The sequence below is a fragment of the Lodderomyces elongisporus genome, chromosome 8 (genome assembly GCF_030384665.1).
Source record: "Lodderomyces elongisporus chromosome 8, complete sequence".
In the NCBI taxonomy this organism is placed as follows: Eukaryota; Fungi; Ascomycota; class Pichiomycetes; order Serinales; family Debaryomycetaceae; genus Lodderomyces; species Lodderomyces elongisporus.
This window is the reverse complement of record NC_083680.1, coordinates 237858-253885: the sequence shown is the minus strand read 5'-3', so window position 1 is coordinate 253885 and position 16028 is coordinate 237858. Positions and strand designations below refer to the sequence as shown.

Genomic DNA, 16028 nt, shown 5'->3' with positions numbered 1-16028 from the left:
AAAGTAATTTACAGATGCTCTGGAAATAGCCTAATATTGTTGTGTGTTTTCTTTTAGTTCTATTGATTCTAATCTTAAATATAAAGGATGCTTGTGGATGCATTACAGTTCTTCGTAAGCGGCCTCTACAATATAGAATAGGTCTTCTTCTTCATCGTCATCTTCTGTTTCTCCACTTCTCTCTCTACTCCTCACTACAAATGCCAATATGGTAAAATCTTTAAATTCAACATCATCAAAATTTTCTTCCGTTAATTCGATCCATTCGTTATCATATGGTGCCTGATGGTTTTTCGGCACTGCAATCCTCAATTGTTCGATTTCACCAATAATCTTTCCAGTGACCTTGTCCTGTTTCATTTCCATCTTCAAATCTCCTTCTTCTACATCTTTGCGATCATCATCATCATCATTCAACGCGTCTGTCTCCTCGCCATCGGCAAATTCTGATTTCGGCACTGGTATGTCGTTCTCATCTTCAATTATCTCATCATCGTGGAACTCTTCCTCCTCCGTTTGAGTTGGTAGTCCGCCTGAATTATTTATTGCTTCTAAAAGGTGAGTGCGTATCGAAGTTAATGTGGGAGATGTGAGTGCCAAAGTATATGTAATCTTGTCCTTTTTGAGCTTTAAAATGGTAATTGTTGCTGTGGTTTTCTTTTTTGGTGGCTGTAATTTAAGTTAGTATTCATGAAATGGTTTATTTCGTAAAGCTCAAAGTCATTATTAAGTACATACCATTATAAACTTGGTCTATTATAGCAAGATTGGCAACGATTTGTTGATGTGATGAACTGTAAGTAAATTTTAATCAAAAAAGAATGGAAGTAAAGGAAGTTATAAGTTGCCTCTTCATTGCGCAATCTTTTTGCAAGAATGCGCATTGCCCTAAAAACGGTAAGAGCTAGGTGGACTCGCAGTAAAGAAGCAAGATTATACAAAGGAAAATAAAAAAATAAAAAATAAAAAATGAAAAATAAAAAATGAAAAATAAAAAATGAAAAATAAAAATTAATATTAAAATAAAATGAACCTAAGTGAATAAAGGCTGTTCCAAAATCGTCAATTTACGACAATAAAAGATCTTTCAATCTTTATTTCTGATCTCATAAACCTTACAAAGTAAATTGTATCATTTATTTTCTTAAAAACAAAATAGATCACCAATAAAAAGAGGTTACCATGCTGCTATGAACTCATCTTGTTTCCAGTATACGATGCCAGCAATGACAATGACAATAGATCATCTTAGATCCCATCCAGGACATAAAAGAGCTGTGTTATCGTTATATCGCGATTTATTACGCAAATCACATCGTCTTCGAAAGGTGGACCCCTCTTCTTCAACTACTTTATCGATACTGTCTTCCAAAGATCTCTCTATAATAGCTATGGAATTGCAAGTTGGGGCATATGAATCTTTTCGGCAACTGTACTATTCCACATATTGCATTACAAAGGCATTACTCAAAGGCATTCAGCTCTCCGATTTATTAGAAAATGTACTTGTGGGTAAGAAAGTGAATGACCTAAGAGATTGGATCAAAGAGTATCATTCTGATATATGGGCATGGCAAAAACGACGGGCAGAGTATCTAAAGAACGAAAAGGAGATAGAACTAGAAAAGATTCGACAAGTACGTGGTAAAGGTGCAAGCATGATGAATTCAAGGATACGTAAAAGATATCCATTTCCTGATACGACCAATATGTCTGCTAATGAGGTTGTGAAAGTCAAGCAAGAATATGCTAGTAGATACACAGAGGAATTTTTACGCATTGTCATCAATAGATTGCAATGTGATGGCAAATTGCCTAATCCACATCTATTACCTTATACTCCAGAAACTCTACTTGCTGATGGAGACGCATATGATTCACGGCATGTGATAAGAGGCACGAAACCTGAAGTGATTGATCAAGCATATGATCGAGAGTACCTTGAAACCATAATCATGCCATCATTGGAATTTGAAATGAATGACATGATACTAAACAAGTTGAACTATGTAGTTAATGAAAAGGGTCCACCACATGCGGTGGTTAGTGAGGTATCTTCGGGAAGGTCTAAAACACCATATATTAGAACCCCCTTGGCGCACCAGGTTGGAAGAAAACATCTTGCGTGGTTGATTAAAGAACAAATCTTGAGACACCGGCTAAAACTTATTTGGGGAGCAAGCCCGGGGCCTTTGACTTCAGAAAACCTACAAAAAGATGGATCATTCCCGGTAAAAGGAAGTGGAGGTTTTTCTGATGAGGAATACATTAAGCCTAAATATTTTTACCAAAGTTTAGGCGAGCAAGAAGAGATGTATGAATTGTTTTTGGAGTGCGAAAAGCAATATAACAATGAAATGGATACGACTACACGTTATACAGAATCCAAATTACAGTTGGACCTTGCACAATTTGACTGGACAAGTATATTGAATGAGGTGACACATATATTGAACGCCGATTGTAGCAAAATTACGAAGGAGTCGAATATGGACATGAGAGCTTTACACGATAAAGTACAGAAAGAATGTTATAAAGTATATGATGACTATGCAAATCGATACAAAAACATATTGAATGATGTGAAACAATTAGCCATTTTCAAGCATTGTGAATTGGTTACACCAAAAGTCGAGCCTACATCTCAAGAAGAGAGTCTAGTTCAGCCTTTTACAAAGTTCTCGTTAGAGGATAGAGTTGGTAGAGGTGTGACATTAGGTGATGTGTTGAAAAAAAATGGACATTCGTATTTCACCTGGGGTCATCAGGTGAAAAAGCGTAGTCGACAACTCTCAGAAGAATTGAGTCGAAGGTACTAGAGCTGACAAAAGTAGCTTAATACTATGAAAGAAAAAAAAGGAAATAAAAGGAAAAAAAAGGAAATAAAAGGAAAAAAAAGGAAAAAAAATTAAAAAAAAGAAATAGTTGTAGTTTCATGATTCCTGATTCGTTATTCGTTATAAGTAAGTAATAATGCTATACGACATATCCCCCAAAACTTTTGTTTGATGTAACGTAACCTTCGATATTTCTATACAAAAACTTGTTGTTCCCTTCTTCATCTTGATCATCACCATTGCCACCATCAGCATCAGCATCAGCGCCAGTACCATCGTCATCATCATCGTCATCATCATCATCCGCACCAGTTCCATAGCCATCAATCGCTTTAAACAACTTATCGTTGAGCACCGGCGCGCGTCCATTACTCTTAAAGCTTTGGCTGAATTGATTATTAAAACGCCCGTTAGCTCTGTGCAACTCTTTTTCTGATTCCGCCTCTGCTGCCGCTTCTACATCTTCATCTCCATCTTTCTCAACAATCTCAAAATCTTCAATCATTTTAATCAACCTGTTAGTCTCTTCACTTGTGTCTTGTTCTCCAACACTTAAACCATTCATCATCACAATCACCTCGGCCATGGACTTGCCTTCCGGTTTCAATTCTCTGTGCTTTGCAATAACTTCCTCTAAACATGTGATACCATTTTCATAATAATTTCCTCTCCCTTCAAATGGTGCTGTCACCATAATGTTTTTCCTCGCAAACAACGCTTCATTGGATAATTGATTCTTGTAGAATATGCTTGCTTGGTAATGTTCTTTACAGCAATATTGACTCAAATACGTATTGGGTAATATTATGGATGGCTTCCTATTAGATATTTGGTAATGAGTTGAAACACCTGTATCATGCATCGATGCTGGTGTTGTGCCATTACTATGTGAACTCAACCTTCTCACCAACAGCTTTGGCTGATTGTTACACAAAACATAGCCACATTCATGTTCGATGTTACGCTCCTCAACAACATCGTCGTATGATTGCTGTGTAAAATAACGGGAAAGGAACTTGAGGAGCCTGAAATCAACATAGTTGTCAACCAATAGTTCAGTGATAAGAAGGGTCAATTGCAACGACTCCGCAGGCGTGAGCAACTCTTTATTGGCATAAGGCTCAAGCATTGGAATAAATGATTCCAATGTCAACAACTCCATCATGTAAAGCGTATTTCTTGTTGAATATCTTTGTTGTTTGTACTTACTTGATAAAGCTTGCTTAACTCTTTCTGTTTGTTTTTTCTTCTTTGACCGGCAAATCCAACAAAAGAATATGGTATTTATGTTGTTTTCAAAAGATGAAAGAAAAAAAGAAACCGAAATAGAAAACCGAAGTATAAAACAAAAAATGGAAAAGAAAAAGAGGAAAATGTGAAATCGGAAAATTTTGTGGGGTTGACCGCTGTCGTATCAAAAAAATGTATCTTTATCTTTGGTTTTGCACTTGTATCTTTAGTCTGTTGTTATAGTCTTCGTACTACTTTTACTCTCTTGCTGTATTGTAATTGGCTATCAAGTAATCGTAGTAATCGAGTCATGAAACTTATTTATACTAATGAAATGAAAAAAGAAAAGGAAAAGAAGAAGAAAGAGAAGAAAAAGAGGAAAAAGAAAAAGAAAAAGAAGAAAAAGAAGAAAAAGAGGAGGAAAAAGAAAAAGAAAAAGAAAACAAGAAGAAGAAGGTCTCTCCATCTCTTGGGTGAGTTTAAAAGTCGGAGGCCATATCTTCAATTTATATAGATATGACTTAATCGCGGATTACGTAAGGTATTATATAATACACAAACCCCATCTACTCCACCCATACCCACACCCACAACATCATCATCGTCATCAGCATCACCACCATCATCAATAATAATAACAACAACATTGACAACACCAACAATATAGTCATAAGCTTTTAATCAATACATGTACCAGTGTGAAACTTAATGGCACACCACTTTGAGTACTGATTTTTCTTTCGCCGTTGTTCTTAAATATAATTTGCACTTGGCAGACAAAATTGTTGAAGTTTCCTACCAAATAAACGTTTTATATTGAATCTATCCTTATTGAATTGACTCGTTTGAACAGGAGCTAACAGATTCAATTCCTTTACTTATGTGAAATGGGGAAAAGAAAACAAGTAAATACAACTAAAAATGGGGTTCGTAAACCGCAAGGTAATGTCACCTCGATGCTGGATTTACCCCTGCAACTGAAATTGAAACTGAAATTGAGACTGGAAATGACAGAACAAAATAATCTTTACAATTTTTTGCCGTCCATGTACAACAGGTCATCATCATCGTCATCAAGTTCAAGAGAGGGGAATTGCTCAAGACCGCTGCTACAACCGGTGCAGCTGCTACCAGATAGATCAAGATCAAATTCTGTTCTTAATTACATATTTAACCATATTCCCAATGGTTCTAGCTCTTATCGAAGTAAACGAGGTTTTTCGCTATTTAAGCTATTTAGCCTCGAATTGAATTTACCAGGTATGGAAAGAAACTATTATGGCAATGAAAGTGATGGCACTCGGGACAATGATTGTCCCCTGTTAAAGAGGAAAATTACAGATGATGAATCATATCAAGAATTGATTAATATGATGAGCATTCCTTGGTTTTTGGAGAAATTTATGATATTCGGTTTACTTGTGTGCTTTAATTCATTTTTATCATTGTTCACCTTAGCACCTTTAAAAATCATTATTGTGTTTGTTTCTGTATTAGTGCAAGCACTCAATAGCAGAAACAAATTCAGTTCTGTGCAAAAGTTAAGGCTTATCAAGAGAGATGTGATTACTATGACTTTGATTGCCGCATCCTTGGCGGTATTATCTGCCAGAAAACTAGACATTTCAAAGATGTACCACGATGTAAGAGGACAAGCAGATATAAAGCTTTATGTAATGTTTGGTGTTCTCGAAGTTGCAGAAAAATTGTGTTCGTCTATCGGCCAGGATTTGCTCAATATTTTGTTTCACACGTCATCAATGGACCATTTCAGCCGGTTTCTTGTGTTTTATTTTATATCAATCTTCTACTTATCATTTCATGCTTATATTTTGATCTACCAAACGGTATCATTGAACGTTGCGGCAAACTCGTATTCCAACGCATTGCTCACATTGCTTTTGTCCAACCAATTCTCTGAGTTGAAAAGTTCTGTTTTTAAGAAAATGGATAGAGAAGGCTTATTCCAAATCACAATGGCTGACTTATCCGAACGGTTCCAGCTATCTCTCATGTTGGTGATAATTGCCATCCGCAACTTTTTGCAACTACAAGCTGAAAGCAACGCAGGAGGTGGATTTGGCACCAAAACTGGTACCTCCACAACGACTACAACAACAACTGTAGAGAGCTGGAAAGCATGGAGTTCTTGTGTAGTTGCAATCTTGAAACCCAGCGTTGTTGTGATTGGTAGTGAAATCTTTGTGGACTGGTTAAAACATAGCTTCATATCGAAATTTAACAAGATCAAACCTAAAGTTTATCGAAACTTCTTATATGTATCATGTTTGGACTTTCTTCAAGTATTCCAATTTGATTCAAAGGATATTGGACTGGGAAGAAAACAGAGTGGGCGCCATGAAATTACTGATTACATTGTATTGACAAGGAGAATAGGTTTACCTTTACTCGCATCGGTGGTTTGCTTTTTGAGAATGACTTTGGGTGATTTTAGACAATTATTTGTTTTTCGTAGTAGCGAGCACGATCAAGCAAATGCAGGTTATGGGAATGATGTTGGTGGTATTGTTCGTGCCGAATGGAGAGCTGCTTTAGGAACAATAGCTCTCGTGACCATCACCATGACGACATTATTATTCATACGTATGTTGTTAGTTTTGGCGATATTCAAGATTGCGAATCAATCAGTTGCAAAGCATAGATTGCTCCAGGATACGATAAAGAAAAGAATGGGTGAAAGATACCAAGGGAAGGAAATGCAAGGAGAACAGAACCAAAAACAGGAACAGAATCAAAAACAGAAACACAACGAAGAAAATAAGGAGAACGATGAAATTGAAAATAGTTGTGGTGCAGAAACACCGGCACACTCGCTATCGCCAACATTGGAGATAAATTCACCATTATCAAAAAAAGGTGCAGAACTTTCGTCTCCAATCCATTTGTCCTTCCTACCTGGAACGCCAAATACCGAGCCGTCTACAATAAATCCAAGCACACGAGCTCATTTATATGATGCGGATGAATCAATACCACCTACACCTGAAGAAAGACGCAATGAAGCATTAAACAAAGGACCGCTTAATGAAACTCAGTGGAGCAACGATGATGGTGATGAAGGGTTATCAAAAGTTCTGCGGTACAAGATGTCCAGTAAACGAATTTGGTGAATATTACTTAGAACTTGTGAGAATAGTCATTTTTTGGACATGCATTTTAGAGTATATATTAGAGAAATATTTATATTTAGATTTAAAATTAGATTTGTTTTTAGATATAGACCTATATATATAGATAGATAGATATATTTACAATGATAGAATTTAGATCTATACACTAAATTAATGAACTACCTAAATTGATTTTTTTTTTAAAAAACAGAAAAAGAAAAGAAAACGTAAAAAACTTCTTTCTTTTCTCGTCTTATATACAAGTTAATTATCAATGATGTAGCCTAAATACCAAACAAAAGGGGAGGCATGGGAGTGAAAAAACAAAAAAGAAGGGTAATTGAAGCTATATTTTTACTTTCAATAACTGGTCCCTCATCATTTGGTTGATATATTTAATCACCTCTGGTCGTGGTTTCCTCAACCTGGCTACGAATGCTAAAGTTGTAGTTAATAGCAACAAAGCACCAGCTTGATGGGCAGCAGCTAAGGGGATAGGAACGAGGTATATCAATGTAGTGATACCCAATGTCACTTGCAATGTGACTACTCCCATCATTGCTTTCATCATGTTGTTTGCTGCCTTGGGAATTATATTCTTTTTCCTGTTGCAGTACATGTGTGCTGCAAATACGGCAAAGAATGTAGTGGTGGCAAAGATACGGTGTATTAATTGCACGGTAGTTGGATTCTCGAGACAGTTTCTCCACCACAAGTCTGATAAATCTTCCTTTCTGGCAAAGAGAGGAGAAAACAATTCGGTCTTGTATGGAATCCAGTCGTCTCCCATGTGTGGGAATGTGTTGTAGATTAGTCCAGCGTCCAATCCAGCAACCATACCACCCGACATGGCAGTAACGAATGTGAGTACAAGAAGACTTGTAGCAATTAATCTTGAATTTTTCAACTTGGGGCTTTCCAACTGTGCAAGGATTGTTTTCACTGCATCCAGTTTACCATTTTTGATCATCTTGGCAAGTTTGTTGTCATTAAGAATCTCAAATGCAGTATACAAGACCCCGAGATACATCAAGAATGCCGCGCCCAAATGTGTGGTTAATCTGTATTGTGACACCGTTGGTATGGATCTTCTTTCGGCCAATTGTTCTTCGTCCAATCCGGATTTCACCATCCACCAACCAATAACTCCTTGTAGTCCAAGCAATCCCGTCAATCCCAAGACCCTTTTGGTTAGTCTGGGGGTGAATCTGTTTCTAGCCCAGAATACTACTGCGGGTAAGATGAAAAACAATCCAATACCTCTTCCAACTAAACGATGGCTCCATTCCATGAAAAAGATGAATTTGAACTCCTCCAAGGTCAAATGTGAGTTTAATTGTTTAAATTCGGGGGAGTCTTTGTATTTTGAAAATTCTTCAATCCAATCTTGTTCATTCATGGGTGGTAATGCGCCAGTCACTGGTTTCCACTCAGTGATGGATAATCCTGATTCCGTAAGTCTTGTGAGGCCGCCCAAAACAACAATACCAAAGATCAATGTGGAGGTACCCAAGAGCCAGTATCCTACTGATTTTGGTGGGATAACTGGTGGTGATGACTTTTTGGCAGTCTTTATGGGGGCGGAATTTGAAAGAGAGCCGGTACTGTTTGCGTTTCCAAATGCTGGTGTGTGTGTTGAATACAGTCTTTTGAATTTGAGTTGGTTTACAACATTGTATAAGCTTTGCATGTATCTACGACTGGAAGAAAGTTTTGTTTGTTTTGCGCAGATGGAGGCACGACAACCTGGATGTCGTGTTAATGAGCTTAGAATCAGGGCATTCCTAGTGAAGAAAAAACCTGAACGGGAAAACATTTTCCTTTTTTTCTTTTGTACTTTAGTAAGCTAAAGTGTATAGGGTTTGTTTGTGAATGGGTAGGTGTTGTTGGTAAGTTTTATTATGTATTCAGGTGTATTATTTTTCTTCTTTTTTGGGGGTGACTTTTCTTTCTCTCTGTTTTCTTTTGTTTTTCTGTTATTTCCAAAAGGTTTGTCTACTAATGTGTCCTTCTTGTTGATGATATGACCTGATTGCTTACAAAGTGTTAATTTTTCATTCGTTTCTTAGCAAAACGTAAATGGTCAGCGTAGAAGTGAATCCATACACACATATTAAGGATACAATTTCTTTTTTTTTTCCTTCTTCTCTTTCTTCTTATATAAGAAGAAATTTTAAGGGGGTTAGTTTTAACAACCCTCTTTTTTTAATACCAAAGAATTAAGGGAAAAAATTAATTAGTAGTAGTTGAGCGAGAAGTAAATAATGTTAAAATTGAAAAAAAGATGTAGTTGGTGGTGGTGATAAATACCAGGTAGTATGTTATATTCAGCAACCAAAGGTTAATCAACTGAAAAAAGAGAAAAAAAAAGGATGGAGGTGCAACTATTACGTTGAAGCTGTAAATGTATTTTGTGTTTTTCTATGATTTATTCTTTTTTTTGTTTTTGTTATAATTTTTTTTGGTTGCAAATTCATGCAAATCTTTTTTGAAGCAGATACTCAGTAATTTTATGAAATTAAGCACTAATAGACAAGACAAAAATTGTGACCGGGTTCTGGAAGATTAAATTCAAAGTAGAAATTGAGATGAGTTGAAGAGATTTGGATGCAACCAAAGAAGTTATTTTTTTTTAAAAAGAAAAAAAGGGGGGAACAGGAAATGTTCTCACACAATGAGTTCCTTTGTGCCGAAGCTATGTTTTCCATCTCTCTCTTTTTTTTTTCTTCTATCACACCAAATTGTTAAATTGTAAGATATGGAGTGTAAATTTCTACGTAGTGGAGGTGGTGATGGGAATAGAGTATGGTGGATTCTGCCCTCTTTGCCCTGTCTGTCTATTTGCTCTGTTTGTTTGTTCTTATTTTGTTTTAAGTTGTCGGATTTAATGCTGCTCTCTAAAAACAAGACAGCAGAATTAAGAGAGGGGCAATAAATGGAACAAAAGGCACGGAGAAAGAAAAAAATAAAAAAAATTAAAAAAAAAAAGAAATTGAAAAACAGTTAAGAGCCAAAATAAAAAAACGTTGTGCATCACAACAACTGATAATCTGTTTCATGTGAAATTTATTATGTGGCCACAATTGGTATGGAAATGGCAAACAGCAAATAGACAAAATAAAAGAGTATGCGATACAAAGTCAAATTACATACTCGGTTATTTGAAATATTGAAAGAAAAAAGAAAAAAGAAAAAAGAATTATTGGGAACAAGGTGGAACTATCACTCTCAGTTATAAGACCGATGCTGCAAGACAAGAAACACAACAATTTGGTGGTGGTGGTAGTAGTAGTAGTGGTGGTGGTGGTGGTGGTAATGGGGATGTGAATGAAAGAGGGTGGCAAAGTAATATTTTTCGTCTGATGTCTTTCCCTCTTTCACTTTCTCCCGTATATGGCTTATTTCTTTGCCCTTGGTAGTACAGTAGCAAGTGTATAGAAGTTGTGTAAAAGTGTGTTTGTTGGAAGAGGATATATGAAGAAGAACAGTAAAGAAATGAAGACTTGATGGAACAAAAGCAAACTATACAGCCTTCTTCTACTTATTCTTCTTCTTCTTCTATAACAAGCTAAAGAGGAAGAATATATCAAGTATTGTCTATAATAACCGTTCTAAGTAAGTATTTCTTTTTTCTGCCTGTCATTTTTCTTTTTTTTGCCAATAACAGTAAGAAACGTCATCATGAACCCGTGTAGAGTGTGTGTGTGTGTATACATTTGATAGTGAGTGGACTTAACGCAATTTAAGAAAAATAAAAAAAAATAAAATAGTCGTTTATTTTTGCGGAGAAATTTTAAATAAAAAATAATAAAAAAAAAATAAAATATATAAAAAAAATTATAAAGAAAAAATTAATTAACTATTTTTGTAACCAACATTTTTTTGCCAACCTTTAAACACAGAACACACATTGTCTTGTGTCAGAAGAATGTGAAAAAAAAAAAGTAAAGAAAACAAAACAGAACAGAACAGAATAAAGCACAACTTAAAGCGGGGGAAGAGACACACACATACATAAATACTTATCTTTTTCATTGACACAATTCCCCCCAAAAAATTTAAGAATCATCAACTACTTAATTAGCTACAACCACCCTTTCTTTTTACTTTTTTTTTTTACTTTTCTACTTTTCCACTTTTCCACTTTTTTCTTCTTTCTATTATACCTTTTTTGCTCGTATTCTTTTCACCAAGTCAACAACAACAACAGCAACAACAACAGCAACAACATCTTCTTCTTTTCCCCCTCCCCTTCCTATATACGTACATCTATAAAACTTCTAAAAGGAAAATATACAATAAAAAAGAAAAAAAAATGTCTGGACTTGAAATAGCTGCCGCAGCAGTCCTTGGAAGCCAGTTGTTAGAGGCCAAATACTTGATCAAAGACGATGTAGTCTTGGCCGGTAAGGTTGTCAAGAATGCACTCCCTTATTTGTGGAAATCCCTGAGAGGTAAAGCTTCTTATTGGTACTACTTTGAAGAATCATCTAAAAAATACAAGGATAGAGAAGCCTTGGCTTTCCCTAGACCAAAAGCTAATCCACCACCCTTGGCTACCGATGCCGAAGGATTCAAAATCTACGACGACCAATTTGAAGTTGAAAAGTACACCTACCAAGAGCTCTACAATATGGTATTGAGACTCTCTTATATATTGAAGAATGAATATGGCGTCACTTCTGCCCAAACCATTGGTGTAGACTGTATGAATAAGCCATTGTTTATCGTTTTGTGGTTGGCATTATGGAACATTGGTGCTTTGCCAGCATTTTTAAACTTCAACACAAAGGACAAACCATTGGTCCACTGTCTTAATATTGCCCACGTCTCCCAAGTCTTTGTCGACCCAGACTGCGCAGCACCAATTAGAGACACCGAGTCAAAGATCAATGAGGAGTTACCAAGCGTAAAAATCCACTATTTAGATGAACAAGCACTCTTTAGCAGAATCCAACTGAAGGCAACGCCCAAATACAGAGCTCCAGATGAAACAAGAAGACCACAAGATACTGACTCTTCTGCATGTGCATTGATTTACACCTCGGGTACCACTGGTTTACCAAAAGCCGGTATCATGTCATGGAGAAAGGCATTTATGGCCTCTATGTTTTTTGGCTTCATTATGAAGATTGACAAGACCTCTAATGTCTTGACAGCAATGCCATTATACCACTCTACTGCCGCCATGTTGGGTGTTTGTCCAACCTTGTTGGCTGGTGGATGTGTCTCGATTTCCCAGAAATTCTCTGCCACTTCATTTTGGACTCAAGCAAAACTCGTTGGCTCAACCCACATTCAATACGTTGGTGAAGTGTGCCGTTACTTGCTAAACTCCCCACCTCACCCAGACCAAGATAAACACAATGTGAGAATCGCTTATGGTAATGGTTTGCGTCGTGATATTTGGTCAGAGTTCAAGAAGAGATTCCATATTGATGCCGTTGGTGAGTTCTACGCAGCAACCGAATCGCCAATTGCCACTACAAACTTGCAGTACGGTGAGTTTGGTAAAGGTGCTGTTCGTAAATATGGTTCATTAATCAACTTGTTGTTGGGAACACAACAAGTATTGATCAAGATGGACCCCGAGGATGAAAATGAAATTTATAGAGACCCCAAAACAGGACTTTGCGAAAAAGCCGCTTACAACCAGCCAGGTGAACTTCTCATGAGAATCTTGAACCCACAGAATATCGAAAAATCTTTCCAAGGATATTACGGAAACAAACAAGCTACAGATAGCAAGATTTTGTTTGATGTGTTTAGAAAAGGTGACGCTTGGTTCAGAACTGGTGACTTGTTAAAGATGGACGAGGACAAGTTGTTGTACTTTGTCGATAGATTGGGAGACACATTCCGTTGGAAGTCTGAAAATGTGTCTGCCACTGAAGTTGAAAATGAATTAATGGGCTCACACGCAATTAAACAATCCGTTGTTGTTGGTGTCAAGGTTCCTAACCACGAAGGTAGAGCTTGTTTTGCCGTTATTGAACCAAAGGATGAGTTGGACCATGATGAGATTTTGAAAAAGATTTACACCCAGGTCAATACCACATTACCATCATATGCCCAACCGGTTTTCATCAAGATTGCCACTATCGAAGCATCGCACAATCACAAGGTTCCCAAGAATCAATTCAAAAATCAAAAGTTGCCCAAGGGTGAAAGTGGCGAGGAGCTTATCTACTGGTTAGATGGCGGTAAATACAAGGAATTGACTGAAGAAGATTGGAATAGAGTCTGTGCTGGTAAGGCCAAGTTATAGAGTAACAATTGTCTATGTAATTTTATTTTTATTTTTTTTCACCCCTCACTAGAATCATTTATATGAATAAGAACAATTGAAGAATAAGAAAAATAAGAAAAATAAGACCAAAAAAAAAAAAGAGGGGAACAAAATGACAGAGACAAGGAGTTGAAGTATTGAAAAGTTGAAGAATGTATTTTGATGATGAAGTAAAAATTAGTTTGTTCCCACTTGTAGAATTGACTTTTGAAAAAAAAAAAAAAAAAAGGTTATCAATTATGTAGGTTATATACGGAATATTAGATACAACATTGCACAGTCTTATTCAACTTTTAATTCTTGTTGGAAAGAGCAGTGACACCTGGCAATTCTTTACCTTCCAACAATTCCAAAGAAGCACCACCACCAGTGGAGACGTGTGACAATTTGTCAACAACACCGTACTTCTTTGCAACAGTGGCAGTATCACCACCACCAATGATAACAATGTTACCTTCTTCGGCTGATTTGACACATGCGTCTAACAAGTTCTTGGTACCTTTTGCAAAATTGTCAAACTCAAAGACACCTGGTGGACCATTCCAAACGATGGTCTTTGCCTTGGCAACTGTTTCGCTAAACAATTTTTCAGATTTTGGACCACAGTCAAGACCCATCCAGTTTTCTGGAATACCCTCCTTGTCGTCAGCTGAACCAACCTTGGCATCCTTGTCAAACTTATCAGCAGTGACGAAATCAACAGGCAAGATGATTTCAACATTGTTCTTCTTAGCCTTAGCAACCAAAGCTTCAACATTCTTGGCTCCATCCTCGTCAAAGAGAGAGTCACCAATTGGCATATTGTCCAAAACCTTCTTAAAGGTAAAGGCCATACCACCACCAATGATCAACAAGTTGACCTTGTCCAACAAATTGTCAATCAACTTGATCTTGTCTGAAACCTTGGCACCACCCAAGATAGCCAAAAATGGTCTCTTTGGGTTCTCCAAAGCCTTGGCGAAATATTCCAATTCCTTGGACATCAAGAAACCAGCAGCCTTTTGTGGGACATCAAGACCAACCATTGAGGAGTGGGCTCTGTGTGCGGTACCAAAAGCATCATTGATGTAAACATCAGCCAATGAGGTCAATTGGTCTCTGAATTTTTGGACAGCTTCTGGGTCAGCCTTAACTTTTTTACCATCCTTGTCCTTGTGTGAACCTTCTTCTTCAGCGTGGAAACGCAAATTCTCCAAAAGGAAGATTTCGCCATCCTTGGCTGAATTGACAGCTTTTTCAACTTCTGGTCCAACACAGTCATTGAGGAAAGTAACCTTTTTGTTCAACAATTTCTCCAACTCAGTGGCAACTGGCTGAAGCGAGTACTTTTCATTTTTTTCACCATTTGGTCTGCCCAAGTGTGAAGCCAAAATCACAGCCTTTGGCTTTTGTTCTTCAACATATTTGATGGTTGGCAATGCAGCAACAATTCTTTGGTTGTTGGTGATGGTTTTACCATCCAATGGGACATTAAAGTCGACTCTGATAAATACCCTTTTACCGGTAACATCGACGTCCTTAACTGACAATTTGTTTGATAATGACATTATATATGATGAATTGAAATAGAAGAATCTGCAATTGAGTCTGCTATAAATACTGGAGAAAGAAAAAAAAAAGTGGTTTAAATTTTTGTTCTTTTCAGAAAGAAAAAAAGGGGGAGAGAAAGAATTTACTAGTGAATATATATATATATATATGTGTGTGTGTGTGTATTTATACTGAGAGAGAGAGAGAGGGAGAGAGACTATGTGTGTTGGTGAACTGATTTGTTCAAATTGCTCTCACCCGAACATGTACATTCACACTCTCCCTGAGCCAGTCTCACGTAACAATATGCACAGCGTAAGGTGACACAGAACGAATATAAACCAAACTGGAAAATAAAATAGCAGAAGAATGCAAAATTGTAAAATTGTTAAATGTGTTAACTTGTAAAAATGTGATTATGTGAAAAAAGTGGATATGGTGGATGTGGTGGATGTGAAAAATCCGGAGAACTTGCAGAATGATGACATCCTTCACTTAGCTCTTGCACCTACTTTTAACCCTTACTCCCTCCACTCACATTATTTTTTCATACCATCTTTAAAGTATTTTCTACAATTTTAGGAATGAAGACCTACCACAAATAAACCAGCATTCAGAACATTCTAGTAAATTTGATTACAAAAAGTTGGAAAAGCCAGTCGCTCTGGTCTATAGTATTGAAACTCAAATAAACAGTGTCGTGTGAAAAATCCAAAACAAAAAAAAAAAAAAGAAAAAAAGAAAAAACACATGAAAGCTCGTGTCTCTAAAAATCAATTCCACCGCCCCGGGTTTCAATATTCCGTTGAATTGTTTTAAAGAAATACCGACAAAGATTGAGTTTGAGAGATAGGTAAAGACTATATCAACCTCTTTTATTTTCCACCCAAGCTCCTACTTATTCAATTTCCCGTATGTATATGGAATAGTCTAAAAATAAAAAAATTAGAATATGGTAGATTACAATCAACTAGGTTTGCAACAGCAATAGTACTGTTTCTTTAAAGTAAT

At 36.6% G+C, this 16028-nt stretch overlaps 7 protein-coding genes across 7 annotated transcripts; 3 read left to right on the top strand and 4 right to left on the bottom strand. All coding sequences in view use genetic code 12, as the record gives it.

Moving 5' to 3' along the window:
* Positions 1 to 102: 102 nt before the first annotated feature.
* Positions 103 to 741, bottom strand: PVL30_005441 (uncharacterized protein; the record flags this gene model as incomplete). Its single annotated transcript, XM_061119684.1, has 2 exons — positions 103 to 627; positions 739 to 741. 2 exons carry the CDS (start codon positions 739 to 741, stop codon positions 103 to 105), a joined length of 528 nt encoding a protein of 175 aa, XP_060975667.1.
* Positions 742 to 1232: 491 nt separating this feature from the next.
* Positions 1233 to 2819, top strand: PVL30_005440 (uncharacterized protein; the record flags this gene model as incomplete). Its single annotated transcript, XM_001523848.2, has 1 exon — positions 1233 to 2819. One exon carries the CDS (start codon positions 1233 to 1235, stop codon positions 2817 to 2819), a length of 1587 nt encoding a protein of 528 aa, XP_001523898.2.
* A 157-nt stretch (positions 2820 to 2976) lies between these two features.
* PVL30_005439 (uncharacterized protein) lies at positions 2977 to 4002 on the bottom strand (the record flags this gene model as incomplete). Its single annotated transcript, XM_001523847.2, has 1 exon — positions 2977 to 4002. The coding sequence occupies one exon, from the start codon at positions 4000 to 4002 to the stop codon at positions 2977 to 2979; it is 1026 nt and encodes a 341-aa protein (XP_001523897.2).
* Positions 4003 to 5113: 1111 nt separating this feature from the next.
* On the top strand, positions 5114 to 7198 carry PVL30_005438 (uncharacterized protein; the record flags this gene model as incomplete). The annotated part of the gene is made up of 1 exon (XM_001523846.2): positions 5114 to 7198. One exon carries the CDS (start codon positions 5114 to 5116, stop codon positions 7196 to 7198), a length of 2085 nt encoding a protein of 694 aa, XP_001523896.2.
* Positions 7199 to 7544: 346 nt separating this feature from the next.
* COX15 (Cytochrome c oxidase assembly protein cox15) lies at positions 7545 to 8888 on the bottom strand (the record flags this gene model as incomplete). The annotated part of the gene is made up of 1 exon (XM_001523845.2): positions 7545 to 8888. One exon carries the CDS (start codon positions 8886 to 8888, stop codon positions 7545 to 7547), a length of 1344 nt encoding a protein of 447 aa, XP_001523895.2.
* Positions 8889 to 11513: 2625 nt separating this feature from the next.
* FAT1 (long-chain fatty acid transporter fat1) lies at positions 11514 to 13466 on the top strand (the record flags this gene model as incomplete). The annotated part of the gene is made up of 1 exon (XM_001523844.1): positions 11514 to 13466. One exon carries the CDS (start codon positions 11514 to 11516, stop codon positions 13464 to 13466), a length of 1953 nt encoding a protein of 650 aa, XP_001523894.2.
* A 314-nt stretch (positions 13467 to 13780) lies between these two features.
* On the bottom strand, positions 13781 to 15034 carry PGK1 (phosphoglycerate kinase; the record flags this gene model as incomplete). The annotated part of the gene is made up of 1 exon (XM_001523843.1): positions 13781 to 15034. One exon carries the CDS (start codon positions 15032 to 15034, stop codon positions 13781 to 13783), a length of 1254 nt encoding a protein of 417 aa, XP_001523893.1.
* Between the last annotated feature and the right edge of the window lie 994 nt (positions 15035 to 16028).